Consider the following 25,388-nt stretch of genomic DNA (forward strand, 5'->3'; position numbering starts at 1 on the left):
CATGTGTCGTGCGAAATTTTGTCTCAACAATTTTTATAATGATAGGCTATGGTGTCGCACTGCGACATGCGACATGCTGCGACTGCGATACGACAGTCGCAAAAAATCCATCCAAGATGGATGCATGTAGCAGCATAGTTGTGCCCTATGTGTTGTGCGACTTGATGTCGTCCTGTAGCCCTAGCCTAAAGCTGACCTACAGCAGTGAAGAAAAATGGCTGGAATGTTATGGAAACCTGGAGTAAAACTGGGTGTATGGCAGTTGGGATTTGAAGAGAAAGACTTGCAGGCTTGTATTGCAGGTAATTTTTGGGGAATATCTCAGGAACGGTACGTCCTACAGAGCTGAGACCCGGTCTAAAACCTTCCCGAACACCTGATGCACCCGTGTGCCAAATTTGGTGAAGATCAATTCAGTTGTTTGGTCGTGCATAAAGAACAGACAGACAGACAGACAGAAACTCATTTTTCTAAATATAAGAGATATATATCTCTTATATATATAAAAATTAGTTTCTGTCTGTCTGGACGTCTGTCTGTTCTTTATGCACGACCAAACGACTGGACCAATCTTCACCAAATTTGGCATACAGGTACATTAGGTGTCTCAGCTCTCTAGGACATACAGTTCCTGAGATATTCTCTTCAAATCCCAACTGCCATACACCCAGTTTTACTCCAGGTTTCCATAACAACCCAGCCATTTTTCTTCACTGCTGTAGGTCAGCTTTAGGCTAGGGCTACAGGATGACTATAAGTCGCACGACACATAGGGCACAACTACACTGGATTGGATGGATTTTTTGCGACTGTCGTGTCGCAGTCGCAGCATGTCGTATGTCACACCATAGCCTATCATTATAAAACTTGTTGAGACAAAATGTTGCGCGACACATGTCATGTAGCCCTAGCATTAAAGGGGCCGGGCACTGTGGAGGTCACTGTTAAAGAGGCGGGCACTGTGGAGGTCAGTGTTAAAGGGGCAGGCACTGTGGAGGTCACTGTTAAAGGGACAGGGGGCTGTGAAGGTCAAAGTTAAGGGGATGGGCTGCATTAAGGGGTGGGGAACTGTGGAGTTCACTGTTAAAGGGACGGGATGCTGTAAAGGGCACTGTTATGGGGGATACTGTCGATATCTTTTAACGACACACAGAAACATTAAACTTTAAATAAAAGATAGCAACTGATTTGCATTTCATTGAGTGAAATAAGTATTTGAACCCTCTAACAAAAAAAGACTTAATACTTGGTGGAAAAACCCTTGTTTGCAAGCACAGAGGTCAAACGTTTCTTGTAATTGATGACCAAGTTTGCGCACATTTTAGGAGGAATGTTGGTCCACTCCTCTTTGCAGATCATCTCTAAATCCCTAAGGTTTCGAGGCTGTCTCTGTGCAACTCTGAGCTTGAGCTCCCTCCATAGGTTTTCGATTGGAATAAGGTCCGGAGACTGACTAGGCCACTCCATGACCTTAATGTGCTTCTTCTTGAGCCACTCCTTTGTTGCCTTTGCTGTATGTTTTGGGTCATTGTCGTGCTGGAACACCCATCCACGACCCATTTTCAGTTTCCTGGCAGAGGGAAGGAGGTTGTCGCTCAGGATTTCACGATACATGGCTCCGTCCATTTTCCCGTTTATGCGAATAAGTTGTCCTGTGCCCTTAGCAGAAAAACACCCCCAAAGCAAAATGTTTCCACCCCCATGCTTGACGGTGGGGACGGTGTTTTGGGGGTCATAGGCAGCATTTTTCTTCCTCCAAACACAGCGAGTTGAGTTAATGCCAAAGAGCTCTATTTTGGTCTCATCAGACCACAGCACCTTCTCCCAGTCACTCTCTGAATCATTCAGGTGTTCATTGGCAAACTTCAGACGGGCCTGCACATGTGCCTTCCTGAGCAGGGGGACCTTGCGAGCCCTGCAGGATTTTAATCCATTGCGGTGTAATGTGTTTCCAATGGTTTTCTTGGTGACTGTGGTCCCTGCTAATTTGAGGTCATTAACTAACTCCTCCCGTGTAGTTCTAGGATGCTTTTTCACCTTTCTCAGAACCATTGACACCCCACGAGGTGAGATCTTGCGTGGAGCCCCAGAGCGAGGTCGATTGATGGTCATTTTGTGCTCCTTCCATTTTCGAACAATCGCACCAACAGTTGTCACCTTCTCTCCCAGCTTCTTGCTAATGGTTTTGTAGCCCATTCCAGCCTTGTGCAGGTCTACAATTTTGTCTCTGACATCCTTGGACAGCTCTTTGGTCTTTCCCATGTTGGAGAGTTTGGAGTCTGCTTGATTGATTGATTCTGTGGACAGGTGTCTTTTATACAGGTGACTAGTTAAGACAGGTGTCCTTAATGAGGGTGACTAATTGAGTAGAAGTGTCTAACCACTCTGTGGGAGCCAGAACTCTTAATGGTTGGTAGGGGTTCAAATACTTATTTCACTCAATGAAATGCAAATCAGTTGCTATCTTTTATTTAAAGTTATTTTTTCGATTTTCCTTTTGATGTGCTATCTGCCACTGTTACAATAAACCTACCATTGAAATGATACTGTTCTGAGACTTTTCATTTCTTTGTCATTGGACAAACTTACAAAATCAGTGAGGGGTCAAATAATTATTTCCGCCACTGTATACCTGTGCGAAACCGGGTCCTTCTGTTAGTGTATAAAAGTACAGACCAAAAGTTTGGACACACCTTCTCATTCAAAGAGTTTTCTTTATTTTCATGACTATGAAGGCATCAAAACTATGAATTAACACATGTGGAATTATATACATAACAAACAAGTGTGAAACAACTAAAAATATGTCATATTCTAGGTTCTTCAAAGTAGCCACCTTTTGCTTTGATTACTGCTTTGCACACTCTTGGCATTCTCTTGATGAGCTTCAAGAGGTAGTCCCCTGAAATGGTCTTCCACCAGTCTTGAAGTAGTTCCCAGAGATGCTTAGCACTTGTTGGCCCTTTTGCCTTCACTCTGCGGTCCAACTCACCCCAAACCATCCCGATTGGGTTCAGGTCCGGTGACTGTGGAGGCCAGGTCATCTGGCGCAGCACCCCATCACTCTCCTTCATGGTCAAATAGCCCTTACTTTCAAAGTTTTCGCAATTTTTCGGCTGACTGACTGACCTTTATTTCTTATAGTAATGATGGCCACTCGTTTTTCTTTACTTAGCTGCTTTTTTCTTGCCATAATACAAATTCTAACAGTCTATTCAGTAGGACTATCAGCTGTGTATCCACCTGACTTCTCCTCAACGCAACTGATGGTCTCAACCCCATTTATAAGGCAAGAAATCCCACTTATTAAACCTGACAGGGCACACCTGTGAAGTGAAAACCATTTCAGGGGACTACCTCTTGAAGCTCATCAAGAGAATGCCAAGAGTGTGCAAAGCAGTAATCAAAGCAAAAGGTGGCTACTTTGAAGAACCTAAAATATGACATCTTTTCAGCTGTTTCACACTTGTTTGCTATGTATTTAATTCCACATGTGTTAATTCATAGTTGCCTTCAGTGTGAATCTACAATTTTAATAGTCATGAAGATAAAGAAAACTCTTTGAATGAGAAGGTGTGACTAAACTTTTGGTCTGTACTGTATATATATACACTCACATAAAGAATTATTAGGAACACCTGTTCTATTTCTCATTAATGCAATTATCTAGTCAACCAATCACATGGCAGTTGCTTCAATGCATTTAGGGGTGTGGTCCTGGTCAAGACAATCTCCTGAACTCCAAACTGAATGTCAGAATGGGAAAGAAAGGTGATTTAAGCAATTTTGAGCGTGGCATGGTTGTTGGTGCCAGATGGGCCGGTCTGAGTATTTCACAATCTGCTCAGTTACTGGGATTTTCACACACAACCATTTCTAGGGTTTACAAAGAATGGTGTGAAAAGGGAAAAACATCCAGTGTGCGGCAGTCCTGTGGGCAAAAATGCCTTGTGGATGCTAGAGGTCAGAGGAGAATGGGCCGACTGATTCAAGCTGATAGAAGAGCAACGTTGACTGAAATAACCACTCGTTACAACCGAGGTATGCAGCAAAGCATTTGTGAAGCCACAACACGCACAACCTTGAGGCGGATGGGCTACAACAGCAGAAGACCCCACCGGGTACCACTCATCTCCACTACAAATAGGAAAAAGAGGCTACAATTTGCACGAGCTCTCCAAAATTGGACTGTTGAAGACTGGAAAAATGTTGCCTGGTCTGATGAGTCTCGATTTCTGTTGAGACATTCAAATGGTAGAGTCCGAATTTGGCGTAAACAGAATGAGAACATGTATCCATCATGCCTTGTTGCCTGGTCTGATGAGTCTCGATTTCTGTTGAGACATTCAAATGGTAGAGTCCGAATTTGGCGTAAACAGAATGAGAACATGTATCCATCATGCCTTGTTGCCACTGTGCAGGCCGGTGGTGGTGGTGTAATGGTGTGGGGGATGTTTTCTGGGCACACTTTAGGCCCCTTAGTGCCAATTGGGCATCATTAAAATGCCACGGGCTACCTGAGCATTGTTTCTGACCATGTCCATCCCTTCATGACCACCATGTACCCATCCTCTGATGGCTACTTCCAGTAGGATAATGCACCATGTCAAAAAGCTCGAATCATTTCAAATTGGTTTCTTGAACATGACAATGAGTTCACTGTACTAAAATGGCCCACACAGTCACCAGATCTCAACGCAATAGAGCATCTTTGGGATGTGGTGGAACGGGAGCTTTGTGCCCTGGATGTGCATCCCTCAAATCTCCATCAACTGCAAGATGCTATCCTATCAATATGGATCAACATTTCTAAAGAATGCTATCAGCACCTTGAATCAATGTCACATAGAATTAAGGCAAAAGTGGTTCCAACACCATATTAGTATGGTGTTCCTAATAATTCTTTAGGTGAGTGTATGTATATATAAACTTTTTCCCCTGGCTGCTATATTCTTAGGCTTATGATGTGAACACTTATGTTATAATACAGCATGCTTTTGACCCTTAACGTCCTATTACAGGCAGGTGCAGTGGCTAGGGAGGGGCACACCCGCCTGGCAGTTCTTTTCACTAAAAGTGGGCAAAGCTACAGTGAGTGGGCACAAAGGTGAGCAAAACTACAGTAAGGGGCCACAAGGAGGACATAACTACCATGAGGGGGCACGAAGGTGGGCAGAACTAATGTGAGGGGGCACAAGGAATACATAACTATTGTGAAGGGGCCACAAGGTGGGCATAATTACTGTGAGGGGGCACAATGTGGGCACTAATACTGTGTTGTAGCGCTGGGAAATGCCCAAGATTATCCTGTTATACATTGGAGTGGCTGAGTCTTACAGGCCAGCACAGCGCCCCATCGTAGGTATTTACCCAGTACAGTCACCATCCCTTCCTTATGTGATTCTTTTGTTTCTCTATAACCACAGGGACCTTGTTCTGGATCCAGCGGACATCACGCTGACATGCCAGCAACACCCTGGATGAGGTAGGACCAGTTGGGTTTTTCGTTTATTGCTAATACCATCACTCATCCCCATACAGAATCGTTGTTTGCCAGCAGCAGAGTGCTGATTGCACGGTACAATGATTCTTTTTAAACGCTCATTCATCTGGTAATCAGTGGCAGTATTACACTAACATCACTAACAAACGTTCATACAAACTCTTGTTAGCGATGGTCTTAGCAATTATTTGCCAGTGTAATAGGGCCCTTAGGCTATCTACACACCATGTTTGGCGTTTGTTTCGCTGAACTTTTTGAAATGGTCCAGTTAAACATATGGCTAAATATATACAATTATATGCTTTTTATTGCCAAGAGGTTTACTTTATTTGTCTACGGCTATATTAAACAGAGATTAACATTTTCAATACAGTTGAGCCTGCAGGATATCAATGAAGTCCTGCCAAAATTAGGCCAAAAAGACACTCTTTGGCATATGTTTGTCCATTAAAAGCAGTTCTGTCCATTTGCTGGGAGATTTTTCCATCCTATGCAGCAAACATGCACCTCAGATATGGTGTGATTTGAGCATTATTCGCCCTCCACAGTACTAAAAATAATTGTTTCTGACAATTTTGCAGCTGTATCGGGCAGGCTACAGGCTGAACAGGTCACACATTTTTATGTAATGCTTATGACCAACAAAGCTGATCTCATGATGAAATGAGTTCCTCACAAGAAGCATTCAAGTCAGTTTACTGTATTCATGTGCTTGAATATACATCCACCATGACTACTATCTTGCCTTGTGTACAGTCACTTCTTGTAAAGTCTTTAAATGTGTTGGTGCTTCTGTAAACTAAATTTATTCAGCAACCTGCATTTCAGGTTTACTTGCCATAAGAGACTTCAAACATTCTAGACTGAAAGGTTCTTTCACTAAGGATTGTATCTGCAAACTTTCCTGGATTGTCCAGAAGACTCAGATTCAGCTCCGAAGAGCCAGCATATCTGGAGGAAAATTTAATCTGGAGTTTGTTAAAGGGTTTGTCGAAATTTTTAATACTTATGACCTATCTTCAGGAAAGGTCATCAGTATCTGATCAGTGGGGGTCCGACTCCTATCACCCCTGCCCATTAGCTGCTTGAAGAGGCTGTGGCACAGTTTGGTCCTATGTACTTGGTAGCTGTGAGGAGGCCACAGCGCTCACCAGGGTGCCACAGCCTCCTCAAACTGCTGATTGCTGGAGGTCCCGGAGTCTGACCTCATCAATCACATACGGCCTATTCTGAGGATAGTCATCAGTATCACGCACTCAGACCACCGCTTTAACAAGAGTGACCTGGTCTCAGCTTTGCAAACACAACAGTCTGTAAACAGGGGGTGTGGGGTTTATAAATGATTGCGGGGAACCTAATCTGGGGTCTATATACATTTCCGGTGGCCCTTTTTGCTCCCATCTTTGGACTCTCCCTGAAATATCTTCTTAAAAGTTGGCAAGTATACTACAGAGTCAGCATTGTAAGAAGCCTTGATAATGTTCAAAAGTTTCAGACAAAACAAATAGGACGTAGGATTGTGTAACTTACTGTGTATTCTGTTTACCAGGCGACAGGAAACCAAGAAAAAAAGAAAAAGAAGAAATACATTAGACAGGTGTAGAAGCTCAGCACAATGTCAGTCAGATATTATGCATTCTGTATATTGCTAATTTAAAAACTCCCACTTCTTGTTATTCATTCTATTTTAATACCTTATTCATGCAAATTGCACAATTCAGTGGAAAATCACACAGTCTCTATATCTCAGTGAAAAGTTAATTATAAACCACAGACTTTTCAAGGGGTTTTCCGAGTGTTTGATACTAAAGACCTGTCCTCAGCATGGGTCATCCGTATCTGATTGACAGGGGTCCAGTCTGACTCCTGGCAATCCCACCAATCGGCTGTTTGAAGAGACCACGGCGCTCACCGAACCTTACCATACACACTGCCGTCCATTAGATAGCGGTTGTGCTTGGTATTGCAGCTCAGCCTCATTCATTTGAATGGGACTAAGCTGCACCTAAGCCAAATGACCGATAAATGTGACATAACTGGCCTAAAAAGCGGGGCCTCCTCAAAGAGCTGATTGGCAAAGGTGCTGGGAGTCGGACCCCCACCCACCAGATATTGATGGCCTATCCTGAAGATAGTTCATCAGTATTAAACATTTGGACAACACCTTTAGAGGGGTTGTCCAGGCTTTTTCTATTGATGATTATTGATGGTTTCTTAATACACATGCGTATTGTATGCTGCAAGATCCTATCTGCAGTTATCCGAGTCCTCCGTATAGAAAGCAAAAGACAAAAGGTAGCAGATCTGCGCAAACTAGACAAGTGGTAAAGGTGAAACGATCAAAAGTGCAGTCTGTCAGTATATGCTCAACACAACTAACAAAGTCTGCGTGCTGTCTCTTAGCCCACGGGCGTTCACACTTCTCTTATTACGGCTATATACTTCAGTGCTGAATGCAGGTACCGCAATGCTCTTTTCTGCCCATTATTTTAGCGCTGCAGCCTTAAGAAAAGATGCATACATAGTGCTGACCTCGTATAGATAAAAATAGTCGCACTTTATTGTACTTAAAAAGTTGTTGTCTTAATCAAATCACATAAAATATCACTGCCTGACCAGGGTTTCGCTCTGCTTCGTCAGGGGCGTGCCGAGATTCACTTCTGGTACGGGTATACAAGGTGAGCACTATGTATGCATCTTTTCTTAAGCCTGCAGCGCTGTATTAATGCGCAGAAACGAGCATTGCGGTACCTGCATTCAGCACTGAAGTACAGTTGCAAGAAAAAGTATGTGAACCCTTTGGAATGATATGGATTTCTGCACAAATTGGTCATAAAATGTGATCTGATCTTCATCTAAGTCACAACAATAGACAATCACAGTCTGCTTAAACTAATAACACCCAAAAAAATTTAATGATACCATATTTTTATTGAACACAGCATGTAAACATTCACAGTGCAGGTGGAAAAAGTATGTGAACCCCTAGACTAATGACATCTCCAAGAGCTAATTGGTGTGAAGTATCAGCCAACTGGAGTCCAATCAATGAGATGAGATTGGAGGTGTTGGTTACAGCTGCCCTGCCCTATAAAAAACACACATCGGTTCTGGGTTTGCTTTTCACAAAAAGCATTGCCTGATGTGAATGATGCCTCGCACAAAAGAGCTCTCAGAAGACCTACGATTAATAATTGTTGACTTGCATAAAGCTGGAAAGGGTTATAAAAGTATCTCCAAAAGCCTTGCTGTATATCAGTCCATGGTAAGACAAATTGTCTATAAATGGAGAAAGTTCAGCACTGCTGCTACTCTCCATAGGAGTGGCCGTCCTGTAAAGATGACTGCAAGAGCACAGCGCAGACTGCTCAATGAGGTGAAGAAGAATCCTAGAGTGTCAGCTAAAGACTTACAAAAGTCTCTGGCATATGCTAACATCCCTGTTAGCGAATCTACGATACATAAAACACTAAACAAGAATGGATTTCATGGGAGGATACAACAGAGGAAACCACTGCTGTCCAAAAAAAACATTGTTGCACGTTTACAGTTTGCACAAGAGCACCTGGATGTTCCACAGCAGTACTGGCAAAATATTCTGTGGACAGATAAAACTAAAGTTGAGTTGTTTGAAAGAAACACACAACACTATGTGTGGAGAAAAAGAGACACAGCAAACCAACATCAAAACCTCATCCCAACTGTGAAGTATGGTGGTGGGGGCATCATGGTTTGGGGCTGCTTTGGTGCGTCAGGGCCTGGATGGATTGCTATCATCGAAGAAAAATGAATTCCCATGTTTATCAAGACATTTTGCAGGAGAACTTAAGGCCATCTGTCCACCAGCTGAAGCGCAACAAAAGATGAGTGTTGCAACAGGACAACCCAAAGCATAGAAGTAAATAAACAACACAATGGCTTAAACAGAAGAAAATATGCCTTCTGGAGTGGCCCAGAGTCCTGATCTCAACCCGATTGAGATGCTGTGGCATGACCTCAAGAAAGCGACATCACACCAGACATCCCAAGAATATTGCTGAACTGAAACAGTTCTGTAAAGAGGAATGTTCAAGAATTACTCCTGACCGTTGTGCACGTCTGATCTGCAACTACAGGAAACGTTTGGTTGAAGTTATTGCTGCCAAAGGAGGTTCAACCAGTTATTAAATCCAAGGGTTCACATACTTTTTCCACCTGCACTGTGAATGTTTACATGGTGTGTTCAATAAAAACATGGTAACATTTAATTCTTTGTGTGTTATTAGTTTAAGCAGACTGTGATTGTCTATTGTTGTGACTTAGATGAAGATCAGATCACATTTTATGACCAATTTGTGTAGAAATCCATATAATTCCAAAGGGTTCACATACTTTTTCTTGCAACTGTATATCTCCGTAACAAGAGAAGTGAACACCCGTGGGCTAAGAGACAGCACGCAGACTTTGTTAGTTGTGTTGAGCATATACTGACCGACTGCACTTTTGATTGTTTCACCTTTACCCCTTGTCTAGTTTGTGCAGGTTCGCAAAATAGAAAAAGCCCCGACAACCCCTTTAAGTCCTTTTTAAACAGGGCAGCGATCAGCAGACAAGCAAACAAACACTCAATTGTTGGCTGATCTGATCTCATATGAAAGCATAAAAATGCCCACAGCTCGGCATAATATGTATCCTTTGTAGTAATGTTCTTTCATACCTCATACAGTATCCATTGCCCAGTGTGATGGCCTTTTAATTGAGGGTCAATCATTATGTTATATACCGTAGTTGATCAGTGCTGATTTTGGCCCTGCAGTGGACACTCAAGAAGGACCTGGCTGCCATGAACATTAATGTCTAATGTCAGTTCAAACATAAGACATAAAAGTTATCTATAAAAATATTCACACCCTTGGAATGTTTCATATTTATTATGTATTTTTTTGTTATAGCAGTGTTAGACCTTAGTCACACGTCCGTGTTTGGTAAGTGATTTCCATTACGGATTGTGAGCCAAAACAAGGAGTGCTCCACTCCATATATAAGGGGTATAAGTGAAAGATCTGCACCTGTTCGGTGTTTAGAGCCGCACGTGGTTTTGGCTCACAGTCACTGATGGAAATCACTGACCAAACACTGATGTGTGAATAGGAAAACACTCCTTAATGTCAATGTATTGACAGAATATAGGTAGACAGGAGGAAAAGATCATTACCCTCGGAAATCTCACTTAGTGCCCATTCACGCAACACTTTTTGGTGCCGTTTTTCATGTGTTTTCTGCGCCAAAAAAATGCCTCTAAATAGCCTTCCAAATTCTGCTACCCATATTTCAGTAAAGGAGGTCCTTGTCATTACTGTGTTTCCTTCAGAGTCTTCTGTACATTGTTATGATCCAACTAAGATGGGAAAATGTGCTAATATGTATCTAGGATGTTTCTAATATTAAAACTCATTCAATTATACATCATATTATGAGCAAAAGGAAAACAAAAATGGATGCATCTGTAAAATTGTAACACAGAAAATCCACATTTTAATTTTATTACAGTAATGTCTCAAATCATATATTCTTACTGCTATACTAATCACTGGGGTGGATTGGGGTATTTACTCTACCAGGAGAAATCCAGTAGGTTGTTCGGGTTAGGGCTTCAAAGTAGTATGGCTGGTACTGCCACATCAGGGATCAGCCATCCTCTATGCCCCATATGCCCAAGCGACATAATGTGCATGTTGCTGCGTGTAGGGAAAAGGTAGGGATACCAACTGCAGACTGGTGGTAGGAAACTTGGAAGCCCACCTTGGCCAATATTGTTTCTCCTCTGCCTATCCCAAATATTCTGCGAGCCATTCCATTTTCTCATTATCCCCATCTAACAGCAGTGTAGCCGTGGCTAATGGTTTTTTGACCTTGCCTTGCTGGTAATTTCCAACTCACCTATATGAGGCTACTTTTACTTTTTTTTTTACAGGACCACTTGCCCTGGATATAGTCAAATGATGGCAGAATATTGCCAGAAGGAGTAGCCCTATATAGATTAGCTGGTAAGTCGCTGATGTTTTAGTCTTAAAGTTAGGTCCTTACTGTGCTCTCGTAGTGGCGGATATGGCATAACAAGAAGGCCGGATTGTGGCCGAAACGTCACGCATATATGATTTACCGCATTTCCTATTAAATACAACTCATCAAAGCGCATAAACTGGAGTTTGCATTCTTCTTGATAACAAGATTTAATACATTTTAGCTATAACGTGCCTCTATCGCACTTTGCCTTCTGTGAACTTAATAAAATTTATTGTATGAACAGTAAATATCATGGCCATGGAAGGCAGTCCTCAGATTTAAATTATAGATAATGGATATTTGCCACTATATGCTTTAAAATACATTTCATATCTAAAGAAAAGCATCAATGAACTTGGTAAATGTTTCTTATCTATAAAATGACCTTCATACTGTACAATCTTAAATAATTTTGACTGATAGTGGCTACTTTGGAACCGGCAGCAGGAAACATTGTGCTATTCGATTATTGTATCCTGTGCTGCAGAAAAAAGCAAAATGTGAATAAATGTGAATGAGACGCTAGGTTCGAAATATTGGGATTGTAAAGAGTCATTTAAATCACTAACAAGGCAGCAAGTATGCTGCAGCTGCAATGACACCCTAGTTTTCTCCCTAGGAGAGAACTGACCATCATCAGCAGATGGGTGAGAGTGCAGGAGATTATGAATAACCAGGACTCTTCTCAGGTAGATTTGACTCTTTTCAAGGACTGGGCTGCAATGATTATGATGCTGGTTCTCAGCAACCACTTACTGTAAGCTCATGAGTGACACACAGCTGAAATCAGCATTTCTGTCACTGTTTTATGCTGCTATGAGTGAGGTCAGCATGAAGTTGATGACAGGTTCCCTTTAAGGGGTCATTGAACTTCAAGTTTTTATAAAGTTTAACGATAACCCCTTCCTGACCTCCGTCAAGTACGGCAGAGGTCTTAAAACATGGCACCTGCTCAGAAGCTGAACAGGTATCATAGCAGGGGTGGATTGGCCATATACCATACAGGGAAATTTCCTGGTGGGCTGATGGCCAAGGGGCCACCTAAGCCTCCTTACATACGCTGGCCAGGTACATAACGATCTGATGCTCACGGCATTAATTAATGCTAGGAGCATCAGGTACATCTGCCCTTGGCCAGTAGCCGCAGGTTCTTCCTGAATTCAATTGTATCACCATCCTGATGGTTATAGGGTAGTATTTTATGCTGCACTGTGGTATTTGGCTTTGCTGGGGCGGTATTGTTTGCTGTACTGTGGTATTGATGGCCACGCCAACTTCTGTTGGTCTGTCTGCTTGCGCCTTGTGTTGGCCCTGCCTATATGTGTTGTCCTGCCTTCTGTCAGTTCAGACTCGACAACTTGGGGCCACTTTTAAGTTCCCAATCCGCCCTTGTATCATAGCCACTGGGTACTTTCTGTTTTTACATAGCAGACACTCAGAGACAATGTCTGTAATCAGCAATAACACCGATCAGACATTTAATCCCTCAGATACTCTTGGCCGTTTGATTGCTGTAGCAGCCTGGGGCTCTTCTGAATGCCCTGAAGCCTGTCACAGCTATAGCCCTGTGGCAGGGCTCCATAGGAACATAATGAAACTCCCATAGGCAGCATTATTAAATCATTGCAGTCTATGGACCAAGCGATCTGACAATCACATGTTTAAGTCCTCTAGGGGACGGAGAAAAAAGAAAAAAAAAAAATGAAATCACCTTTTTTCAACCACATTAAAAATTGAAATAAATAAAAATAAACATAATTAGAACTGCCGTGTATCAAAATACCCATACTTGTAAAACATAATGGCGTAATGTAAAAGAAAATACAAAATGGCAAATTTGCCATTCTTTCTTCGCTTCACCTCCTCTCAAAAAAGAATTAAAGTGATCAAAAAGTTATACACACTCAAAAATTATATCAATCAAAAAACTACAGATCACAAAAAGTGAGCCCTCACACAGCACAGAAAAACAATATAAATATGATATCAATGTAATCTCACTGACCCAAGAATGAAGGGAACAGGTCAGTTAGGGAACACCTTAAAACCCTATAAAACTATGTCAGAATAGTTTTTTACCAATTCTACCTAATGTATTTGTGTCAAGGAACGCAGGGAGTATAAAAATGAAAGCGCAAAAATGAAATATAACAGGGTCTTGAAGGGGTTAAAGTATCTCAAATCTGAGATGATCACTGTGAGAAATCGGTATAAAGAAGAACAAATACAAAGTGCACAGGAGACACCACTATAGTCGTAAGTAGAGATGGGCTTGTGGTTCGCCCGGCGGTCGTTTCGCGGCGAACTTTGTGCGTTCGCGATTTGCCGAACATGCGAACATATGGCAATATTATTCATTCAATTTTAATCCCTTATTCATGCAAATTGCACAGTTCAGTGGAAAATCACAGTCTCTGAGGGGTGTGATATACTTATAATATATTTTCTATTTTATTTTGTAAAGCATGTATATAGAACCCCTTAATCAGTATTTTCTGGAAGCAGGTATATCGCACCCCTCAATTAGTATTTTGTGGAAGCAGGTATATCTCACCCCTCAATCAGTATTTTGTGGAAGCAGGTATATAGAACCCCTTAATCAGTATTTGGTGGAAGAAGATATATCGCACCCCTCAATCTGTATTTTGTGGCAGCAGGTATTTCAAACCCCTTAATCAGTATTTTGTAGAAGCAGGTACATCGCACCCCTCAATCAGTATTTTGTAGAGACACGTATATAGAACCCCTGAAGCAATATTTGGTGGAAGCAGGTACATCGCACCCCTCAAACAGTATTTTGTGGAAGCAGGTATATAGAACCCCTTAATAAGTATTTTGAAGAAGCAGGTATAGCCCACCTCTCAATCAGTATTTTGTGGAAACAGGTATATAGAACACCTGAATCAATATTTGGTGGAAGCAGGTATATCGCACCCCTCAATCAGTATTTTGTGGAAACAGGTATATCAAACCCCTTAATCAGTATTTTCTGGAAGCAGGTATATCGCATTCTTCAATCTGTATTTTTTGGAAGCAGGTATATCAAACCCCTCAATCAATATTTTGTGGAAGCAGGTATATCGCACCCCTCAATCTGTATTCTGTGGAAGCAGGTATTTCAAACCCCTTAATCAGTATTTTGTAGAAGCAGGTATATCACACCCCTCAATCAGTATTTTGTGGAAGCAGGTATATAGAACCCCTTAACCAGTATTTTGTAGAAACAGGTATAGCCCACCCCTCAATCAGTATTTTGTGGAAACAGGTATATAGAACACCTGAATCAATATTTGGTGGAAGCAGGTATATCGCACCCCTCAATCAATATTTTGTGGAAGCAGGTATATCAAACCCCTTAATCAGTATTTTGTGGAAGCAGATATATCAAACTCCTCAATCTGTATTTTGTGGAAGCAGGTATATCAAACCCCTTACTCAATATTTTGTGGAAGCAGGTATATTGCACCCCTCAATCAGTATTTTGTGGGAACAGGTATATCAAACCCCTTAATCAATATTTTGTGAAAGCAACCTCTCCCTACACTGGCAAAACACAGAATGTAAAATGGCTGCCAGATGGGGTTCTGTTATAGGGTGGGGATATGTCCATGTGCTGAAACGTATCAATTGGCTGTCCTATCCAACCTGATGGATGTGTCATGGGTCAAAGTTTGGCGCAATGAAAAAGAATATGGCGCATGCGAACAACTTCATATGTTCGGCGAATCGCGAACGAGCAAAGTTTGCCGCGAAACGACCGCCGGGCGAACTGCAAGGCTATCTCTACATCTGACCACAGACAAGTGGTTTAGCAAACACGGGCAAGGAAGGTACATAACTTTTACTGCCTACTGGGTGAACTTTCTGACGGCCGTCAAGCATGTAATCTGTGGCTCCTGTGTGGATTTGGTGTTACTGCCATGGATTGCATGCAGGCCTGCCTCTTCTTCTCCTACTCCATCCTCCGTCTCCTCCTCGGCTGACTCCTCCTTTTCCACTGCTACCGCCTCTTCCGCTGTGCCCCCAAGCTCCACAGAACCTATTCTACGTGCCAGGGGAGACGTTGCCATGCTGTGCTAGATCCATCAGGGCTCCTGAACATACAGTCCAATGAATAAGGATGGAGGCAGCATGTCCGGTACAAAAAAGTCCCTTTATTGGGGGCCGCTTAAGTGAACAAAATGTGCAAAAGGTAGTTACGTTTCGGCTATCACATAGCCTTTATCAAACACCATGTGTACTCCAAAAGATCCTGTTTAAAAACCCTAAACCACACCCACTCACATCGCTGTAACCAATTACCCATTCAGTAAATTGCTCATTATACCTCAGGTGTATGTATACACATTAGCAGTGTCATAGTGTTCGCCCACTTCAGGCATAAGATCCAGCTATCCACATACCTACATGATGCAAGTTTCTAGAGCGTCCTCCGGCAGTCAGTGCGCATGTCTGGGGAGGCGGGGCCATGTAATTCCATGTCCGTCGCGAGTCACATGATCGCAAGCGAAATCCGCCCAAGCGATCATCGTGACGTCGGAACTCCTCCCCCTCCTCCCCCAGTCAGCGCATCGCTGCTAAGGACGCACACAGAGCCACTCGCCCACATCTCTGCCGTCAATGCAGGAATTTCATGTCTATGCGTCAGAGTTCCTAGCAGAGGGGGGACAGTGCTCCAATAAGGTACATCATAGATCAGTATCATACCCCAAGTTGGACGTTTCAGATGCATCCTCCAGCGATTAGGGCACATACCAGGGGAGACGGAGCAATGCAAACACATATCAGTCACTGGTCACCCGGTCGCCAGCAAACACACCCACGCGACCATAGTGACGTCAAGACTCCTCCCAATCCCCATCAAATCAGCTCATCGTTGCTAGGGATGCACAGAAAGACGCCTGCCCATGTATCTGCCACACATGTAGGGATCCCATACATGTACGCCAGGGATCCGAACGGAAGGGGATCCGCGTTTCGATCAAGTGCACCATGTAGCAGTATTGGCTGGAATAAAGATGGTGCATGTGAAAATAGGTGAAAAAACAAGTATCAATTAAAAACACTATACAGATAACAGATTCCTATAGAGGTCACTAGGGTCACCTACACATTCCCCACATAGAAATCCAGGTTCATCCCAAAGGGTTGGAGTGCCCTCATTTCAAAGATCCACTTTAGCTCCTTTTTGCGTAGGATCCGATCTTTATCGCCCTCCCGCCTCAATTTGCCAACAGAATCTATGATTCGGAACCTAAGCTGGTTGACCGAGTGTCCACGTTCCAAGAAATGTTTAGCCACAGGCTTGTCAACTTGGGTCCTCCTGATGTTACTCTTGTGAGAGTTAATCTGTTCATGGCTTCCATTGTGGTCTCACCTATGTAGATGAGGCCACACGGACACGTCATCATATACACCACATCCCGTGATCTGCATGTAAAAAAATCTTTGATCTTGTAGGTTTTGCCACTGTAGGGATGGGCAAAGGTATCTCCCTTCACCATGTTGCCGCAGTTGCAACAGCCAAGGCAAGGATAGCATCCTAACTTCCTTGGCGCCAGATACCTCTGCCCATCCCCACAAGGCCCCTCAACCTCTGTCTTTACCAACTTGTCACGTAGGTTGGCACCTCTCTTGTATGCCATCATAGGGAAACTCAAATTGAGCAATCGTCGGTAACCCTTTCTGTAGTATATGCCACTCTTTCCGTATAATACGGGCTATGTCTCCACTATTGGTTCCATATGTGGAAACAAAAGGGATCCGTTTCTGGTCCCTATCTCTCTTCTTCCCTTGGAACATGGACTCGCGGCCAACAGTCCCCACCCTTTGTGAAATCCTCTCCACTAATTTACGCGGGTAACCCCTATCCAGGAATTTCTTCCCCATCTCATCCACTCTCTTCTCGAATAGCTCATCCTCCGACACCACCCATCTAACTCAACAGCTGGCTCCAGGGCAGCGACTCCACCATCCGTCGTGGATGATTGCTGTCAAACTCCAGTAAATTATTTCTGTCTGTGGTTTTATGAAAGATATCTGTCTCAATTACCCCATCTCTAAGGTGTACCATCACATCTAGAAATTGCAATGCGACTGGAGAGGCTGTCATGGTGAACCCCAATCCAGGTAACATATTGTTGAGGTACTGAAAAAACAATTGTAGTTCAGCATGAAAGCCACCCCAGACTACAAAGATGTTGTGGATGTAGCGCCACCAGCACCGGGCCCCCCCAAAAAGGGTCGACCTGTAAATGAGTTTGTCCTCCACCTCCGCCATGAACATGTTGGCATATGTGGGTGCCACTTTCGAACCCATGGCCACACCACGCAATTGTTGGTAATAGGTGTCCCCAAAGCGGAAGTAATTCTGCCTCAGGACCACCTCTAGGAGATGGAGGACAAACCCTCAGCCACCCGGGAAGAGACCTGTGCCGGCCAGGGCCACATCGACGACATCTAGTCCATATGTATGCTCAATGGAGGTATACAGCGAGACCACGTCAAAACTGACGAGAAGAGGGTGGGAGGGTAGGTTCAGATCCCTTAGCTTCAATGTCCGAAAGGACATTCAGCGCAGCAGGAGGGGGGGGGGGGGTCGTGACCGATAAGCGCACTCGCCTAGCTCATGACAGTGTGGACTACATCACATTTAAAAAAAATAATGAGGTATGGATCTCTGAGGAAATTAACACCTGTGACTACCACGTGTAATTGAATTTCCTCATGCCAGCCCACACATATCCGCCACCACCCAGAACAAAGAATAGTCCTTGCCTTATTTTGAGGCCTGTACTGGCTGACACTAAAATTTGTATCCAGTGACCGCCTAATGTACCTCCAGCCACATCATCACAAGTTCTTTTCTGTCAGGAAAAATGCCAAATTTTTGGGGCCTGTACTGGCCGACAGTAAAATTTGTATCCTGTGACCGCCAAATGTACCTTTAGCCACATCATCACAAGTTCTTTTCTGCCAGGTGAATGCCTAAATTTTGGGGCCTGTACCTCAGTGAGCTACAGAATTTTTTTTATCCAGTGACCGCCTAATGTACCTCCAGCCACATCATCACAAGTTCTTTTCTGTCAGATGAATGCCTAATTTTTGGGGCCTGTACTCCAGTGGCCTACAGTAAAAAGTTTATCCAGTGACCACCTAATGTACCTCTAGCCACATCATCACAAGTTCTTTTCTGCCAGGTGAATGACTAATTTTTGGGGCCTATACTGGCCGACAGTAAAATTTGTATCCAGTGACCGCCTAATGTACCTCTAGCCACATCATCACAAGTTCTTTTCTGTCAGGTGAATGCCTAATGTACCTCTAGCCACATCATCACAAGTTCTTTTCTGTCAGGTGAATGCCTAATTTTTGGGGCCTATACTGGCCGACAGTAAAATTTGTATCCAGTGACCGCCTAATGTACCTCTAGCCACATCATCACAAGTTCTTTTCTGTCAGGTGAATGCCTAATTTTTGGGGCCTATACTGGCAGACAGCAAAATTTGCAACCAGACACCGCTTAATGTACCTCTAGCCACAACATCACAAGTTCTTTTCTGTCAGATGAATGCCTAATTTTTGGGGCCTGTACTGGCCTACAGTAAAATTCGTATCCAGCGACCGCCTAATGTACCTCCAGCCACATCATCAGTAGTTCTTTTCTGCCAGGTGAATGCCTAATTTTTGGGACCTGTACTCCAGTGGCCTGCAGTAAAATTTGCATCCAGTGACCTCCTAATGTACCTCCAGCCACATCATCACAAGTTCTTTTCTGCCAGGTGAATGCCTAATTTTTGGGGCCTATACTGGCCGACAGTAAAATTTGTATCCAGTGACCGCCTAATGTACCTCTAGCCACATCATCACAAGTTCTTTTCTGTCAGGTGAATGCCTATTTTTTGGGGCCTGTACTCCCGTGGCCTAAAATAAAAAAATTCTTGACTCCAATAGTGCACATTTTTGAGAGTTTCCCTTTAAGACGCATAAAAATGGCCCCTGATTAAAATACATATTTTTTGTGGGAATTTTTGCCAATGATCCCCCTCTGGTATGTCACTGTCTATGTTGTGGGACTATTTGTGCACTTCTAGTAAGTATTTGGTGGCTGCAAATATGACCTGAAGGTTTCTCAGGTTTACCTGCCATTAAAGTGAATGGGGCCTGCCATGAACGTGCGGTTCGCGAACATTTGATCGCCAATGCGCGTTCGCGAAACGTCCCGGCCAATGTTCGTCCATCACTAGTCGTAAGCTTTTGACCGCATTTAGCTGATCAGTGCAGAGGGAAGACATTCTAGTTGACATACATTGTGCAGCTTACGTGACGGGAAATCAAAGAATTTACTAGACAAATCCAGTGTGTCAGAGCTCTGTGTCTTTTGGTGATAACAGTTAAACCACCTGATAGCCATGGGATCATTAGAATCGGTGATATCCGCACACAAAAACCTAAAATCTATGGCCAGCTTGAAGGGGTATTCCCATATTGACATTTATGACATCCACAGCTACGCTATAGGTGTGGTCTGAGAATGTCTTGTGGCCCCTGTGAATTTTGCAGAATTTCATATTTATTTTATTGCAGAATTTTTTTATAGGCAATCTGTAATCTTGAAAATCATTTTCAAAGTAAGCATACTGCCATGTAAGGTAAATGTCTGGAGACATGACCCTACCTTTCTTGTGCAAATCCTATTTTCTAATCCTGAGAAATGCTTCTTTTTATTTTTATGCACCAGAGCTTTTCATTGCACCGTGAGCAAGGCCACTCAGTTTGGTGCACCTAGTGCCTCTCTATGTCCTTACTTACTATTCAGACGAGTGGTCTTTGTCCCTAGCAATAGCCGCATTCAATTGTTCGGCAACCCAATACTTCCTCCACACTTGCTTCTGCTCCCATCCCCCACAGTGGCTCTGCAGGTGTGGGCAGCTGCCTTACTCTGGCTGCAAAGTGGTGTCAGGTTGGTAAGCAACTGGTGCTCAAAGATATCAGACCTGGTGGCCTTTTTAAAGGCGTTGTCCGACAGTTTGATATTGATGGCCTATACTCAAGATAGGTGAACAATATGTGATCTATGGGGCTCTGACTCCTGGGACCCCTGACAGTCAGATGTTTGAGAAGGCTGGTGAGCTCTGTGGCCTACTCACATCTTACCAAGTACAGCACCATATATTATATAGCGGCTGTGCTTGATATTGCAGTATAGGCCCACTCACTTGAATGTAACCAAGTAACTGATGTACATGTACAACTGACTGGAGGGGTAACATGCATTATATTGCTTGTTGATTATGGTTTATTCCCTCTCCTGGTTCTTCTTCCTTGAGTTATTGCTTCTGGTTTGACTTCTGATTAAACCTGGTCCTGACCTCAGCCTCTTTCCTGGATTTTGTGTCTGCCTCGTCCATTGGATAGTTAATTTGGTACCAGTGACGTCCTTTAGCTTCATTTCTGATCGCTATTTCTGCATCAGTGCTACTGCTGCCAACCACTGATTCTATGAACTGCGACCTGGGGATCCTCCTGCAGCAAAATTCATACCTCCTTGGGAAAGGAAGCGGGGGAATCCCTTATACTCCACAACCCAGTGTGGCCAAAGTCAAATGGAGCACTAATTCAGCTCTCCAGTATATGACCATAACACTATGTCTGTCTTGCTGCCACAAATAATGGCGCCTAAAATGTAAATTAACACGCAAACGATTAGTAAAGATAGACCAATCAGTCACTTTATTTCTTCTTTCCGGAATGCATATCCTGTACACGTAGTGACTGTCTAGAACAAGTTTTTTCTGTATGGAGAAGAAAGGTTGTCAACATTTTAAAACTGGCTTTATTGACACTTCTGTGTGATATCATTGATCCAGAAATAACACTGTAAATAGACATAAAACACTATAACTAGTCTACCCAACATCACAAGATGGGCGTACATACAATTACAGCATTATAAAGCAGTTACTTTAAGGTGAGGTATATAAAAAAAACTCATAAGGATATATTTATCTTTTTATGTTCTCCCTTCAGAGTGTACAGCAAACTTTATCCTTTTTATAGTACAGCTTGAGAAAAAAACTGAAGCGTTTGGACACTGCCCTGGTACCATCTTTAGGTCTACTGTAGTATATATTAAAGAGGCTCTATCACCCAATCAACCCTACCCTACTAGGCATATAGCCTGGCAGGGTTGATCCAGCTGAGTAAAACTATACTTTTCCTATGTCTGTTGGTACTACAATTCCAGAGTAATATAAACTTTTACCATTATGCAAATTAGCTATTCAAGCACCATGTTTGAGCATTGCTCCAGTGATGCCCTGGTGTTAGACTATGACGTCCCTCTGCTTTTAATCACGCCCCCTTTCCATTAGATTTATAATTTTAGACCTCTCTGGTCTCTATCTATATTTAAAAAAATTTATATAATCCTGTAATTTTCACACTGGCCACTAGTCCTAAAGTATGTTAAAGGAAATGTGTCACCAAATATTTTATCTGCCAGTTAAAACCAGATAGTAATACATCTTTTTTCTAATCTGTTTTTATTTTCTGATTGCAAATTTCCTCATTTTGATTATAGAGGCGGCCATCTTGCCGGAGCTGTTCTTAAATCCATTTAGAAAGCATTAAGAAAATTGCTTTATGACAGCCATGTGGGCCATTGACACAATTGAACTTATATGGCAGAGTTTTCTAGGCATGATCTGTCATCTGTGCAGAGGTCATTGTACAAGGAAAGAGTGGTGGATCATGTCTTATCTATACACAGAGGTGATATCACTACATGCAAGATTAGAATGACAGATAAGCGGGTAACTGCAGTAAAGCGATCTTTACAGACCATTAAGTGACACCTATTATTAAGCTTAGTGGCCAGTGCGAAAACTGCAGGATTTTATGTTTTTTTGTTTAAGAAGAGATAGTGACATGCAAAATAAAATTTAAAAAAATCTTTAAGAATATGTTAAACATAAAACGTTAACTAAGACTATCTGTCTTTTAAGAACAGCTACATGGGATAATGGACAAGAGCTGACCCGATGGATTTATGTGGGAGAGTTTTCTAGGCATGCTCTGTGACCTGTGAAAAGGTCAGGAGGAAGCTAATAAGTTGTGATATCACCTATTGGGAATGGTGGATCCTGTGTTACCTACAGTATATAGAGATGTTACTTGCCATTGTAATTCCGCATGTGACGATAATGACAAGTTACCTGTACAGAACAGGAAATACTTACTTATTAGGTCTAGTGGTCAGTGTCAACAATTGCAGAATTATATATATATATATATATATATATATATATATATAGCATCAAAGGATGAGGCAGCACTCCGAATAAAGTGAAAGAATGGTGTATCCTTTATTCCCCTTGCAACGTTTCAACAGCTCAATGCGGTCTTTCTCAAGCTTGAGAAAGACCGCATTGAGCGGTTGAAACGTTGCAAGGGGAATAAAAGATCCACCATTCTTTCACTTTATTCGGAGTGCTGCCTCATCCTTTGATGCTATGCTTACGATAGCAGTGTGAGCCTGCGGCTGTGAGGATTACCTGCACCCACCTTCACTGGTCCTGTGTTGCTGTGGCTCTTTTTTTGCTATAATATATATTATATATTATATATATATATATATATATATATATATATATATATATATATATACACACACACACACACACACACACACACACACACACACACACATACATACATACGGTATATATATTTTTTTATTTGTATTTTTTTTTTGCCGCAAAGCCAAATTTCCTCATGCTTCATAGTAAAAAAATCAATTTTCCCTGAAATTATGGGGGAATGGGGGTGGGATCAAACTGTGGCCTCTACATGATCAAATGGATGAGGTGAGTATTTTTTTTTTCTCACCGGATTAACCCCTGAAAGCCACAATGTGCATCTTAGATGCCGCGATCAGCGATAAACGCAGCATCTGAGGGGTAAAATGATGGGGGGCGGCGCAATTGCCATTCCCTGTCATTTTGTCCGATAATTTGTAAAATTATGATGAAAGAATTTGGTGACAGACTCCTTAACCCCTTAAAGACCTTAAGGACCAGGCCATTTTTTGCAAATCTGACATGTGTCACTTTATGTGGTGATAACTTTAAAACGCTTTTATTTATCCAAGCCATTCGGACATATTCTCATCACATATTGTACTTTATGACAGTGGTAAATTTGAGTCAAAATATTTCATTTTTATTTATAAAAAAACAAATTTTCAATTTTCTAAATTTCAATTTCTCTACTTTGAAAACAGATAGTGATACCTCCTAAAATAGTTATTACTTTACATTTCCCATATGTCTAATTCATGTTTGGATCATTTTGTAAATGCCATTTTCTTTTTTTGGGACGTTAGAAGGCTTAGAAGTTTAGAAGCAAATCTTGATTTTGCTAACTTTGTTAACCCTTTAGGTGTTCCACAAGAATTAAAGAAAAATGGAGATGAAATTTCAGATTTTCCATTTTAATCCATTTTTTCCAGTAACCAAGCAAGGGTTAACAGCCAAATAAAACTCAAAATGTATTACCCCGATTCTGTAGTTTACAGATTCACCCCATATGTGGTCGTAAACTGCGGTATGGGCACACAGCAGGGCGCAGAAGGAAAGGAATGCCATATGGTTTTTGGAATGCAGATTTCACTGGGATAATTTTAAGTTGCCAAGTCACATTTGAAGACCCCCTGATGCGCCTCTAGAGTAGAAACTCCAAAAAAAGACCCCATTTTGGAAACTACGGGATAGGGGTTTGTTGGTACTATTTTAGGGTACATATGATTTTTGGTTGCTCTATATTACACTTTTTGTGAGGCAAGATTACAAAAAATAGCTGTTTTGGCACCGTTTTTATTTTTTGTTATTTACAGTGTTCACCTGACAGGTTAGATCATGTGGTATTTTTATAGAGCAGGTTGTTACGGACGCGAAAATACCAAATATGACAACTTTTTTTATTGTTTGTTTCAGTTTTACATAATTTTTTTAGTGTCTCCATATTCTGAAAGCCCAATTTTTTAAAGTTTTTTGGGCGACTGTCTTATGTAGGGGCTCATTTTTTTCGGTATGAGACGACGGTTTGATTGGTACTATTTTAGGGTGCATATGAATTTTTCATCACTTGGTATTACACTTTTTGTGGTGTAAGGTGACAAAAAATTGCTTATTTGACATCGTTTTTATTAAACATTTTTTACGGTGTTCATCTGAAGGGTTAGGTCATGTGTAGGGATGAGCGAACCCGAACTGTATAGTTCGGGTTCGTACCGAATTTTGGGACCCGAACATTTCACGGACCCGAACATTTTCGTAAGAGTCCGGGTTCGGGTTCGGTGTTCGGCGCTTTCTTGGCGCTTTTTGAAAGGCTGCAAAGCAGCCAATCAACAAGCGTCATATTACTTGACCCAAGAGGCCATCACAGCCATGCCTACTATTGGCATGGCTGTGATTGGCCAGTGCACCATGTGACCCAGCCTCTATTTAAGCTGGAGTCACGTAGCGCCGCACGTCACTCTGCTATGATCAGTATAGGGAGAGGTTGCAGCTGCGACGTTAGGGCGAGATTAGGCAGAATAACTCCTCCAAAAGACTTCATTCTGTGATCGATCTGCAGCTGTGGATCATTGAAGTGCTATTATTGACTTGCTCACTTTTTTGAGGCTGCCCAGAGCGTTTTTAGATCACTTTCTTTCTGGGGTGATCGGCGGCCATTTTGTGACTTGTGGTGCGCCAGCACGAGCTATCACCAAGTGTATTTAAACATCGATAGTGTGGTTATTTTGTTATATATCCTACATCAGCTGCAGGCTGAGCCT

At 42.3% G+C, this 25,388-nt stretch overlaps 1 protein-coding gene across 3 annotated transcripts in view; it reads right to left on the reverse strand.

Moving 5' to 3' along the window:
- LOC121003066 (cytoplasmic phosphatidylinositol transfer protein 1-like) overlaps positions 1–25,388 on the reverse strand; it is a 154,347-nt gene that overhangs the window by 27,462 nt on the left and 101,497 nt on the right. For all 3 annotated transcript variants that reach the window (XM_040434626.1, XM_040434643.1, XM_040434636.1), the window contains exon 4: positions 7,034–7,041. In XM_040434626.1, the coding sequence (XP_040290560.1) occupies positions 7,034–7,041 (8 nt within the window). The remainder of the gene's footprint in view (positions 1–7,033; positions 7,042–25,388) is intronic.

This window comes from Bufo bufo, chromosome 1 (assembly GCF_905171765.1).
Source record: "Bufo bufo chromosome 1, aBufBuf1.1, whole genome shotgun sequence".
NCBI classification, from domain to species: domain Eukaryota; kingdom Metazoa; phylum Chordata; class Amphibia; order Anura; family Bufonidae; genus Bufo; species Bufo bufo.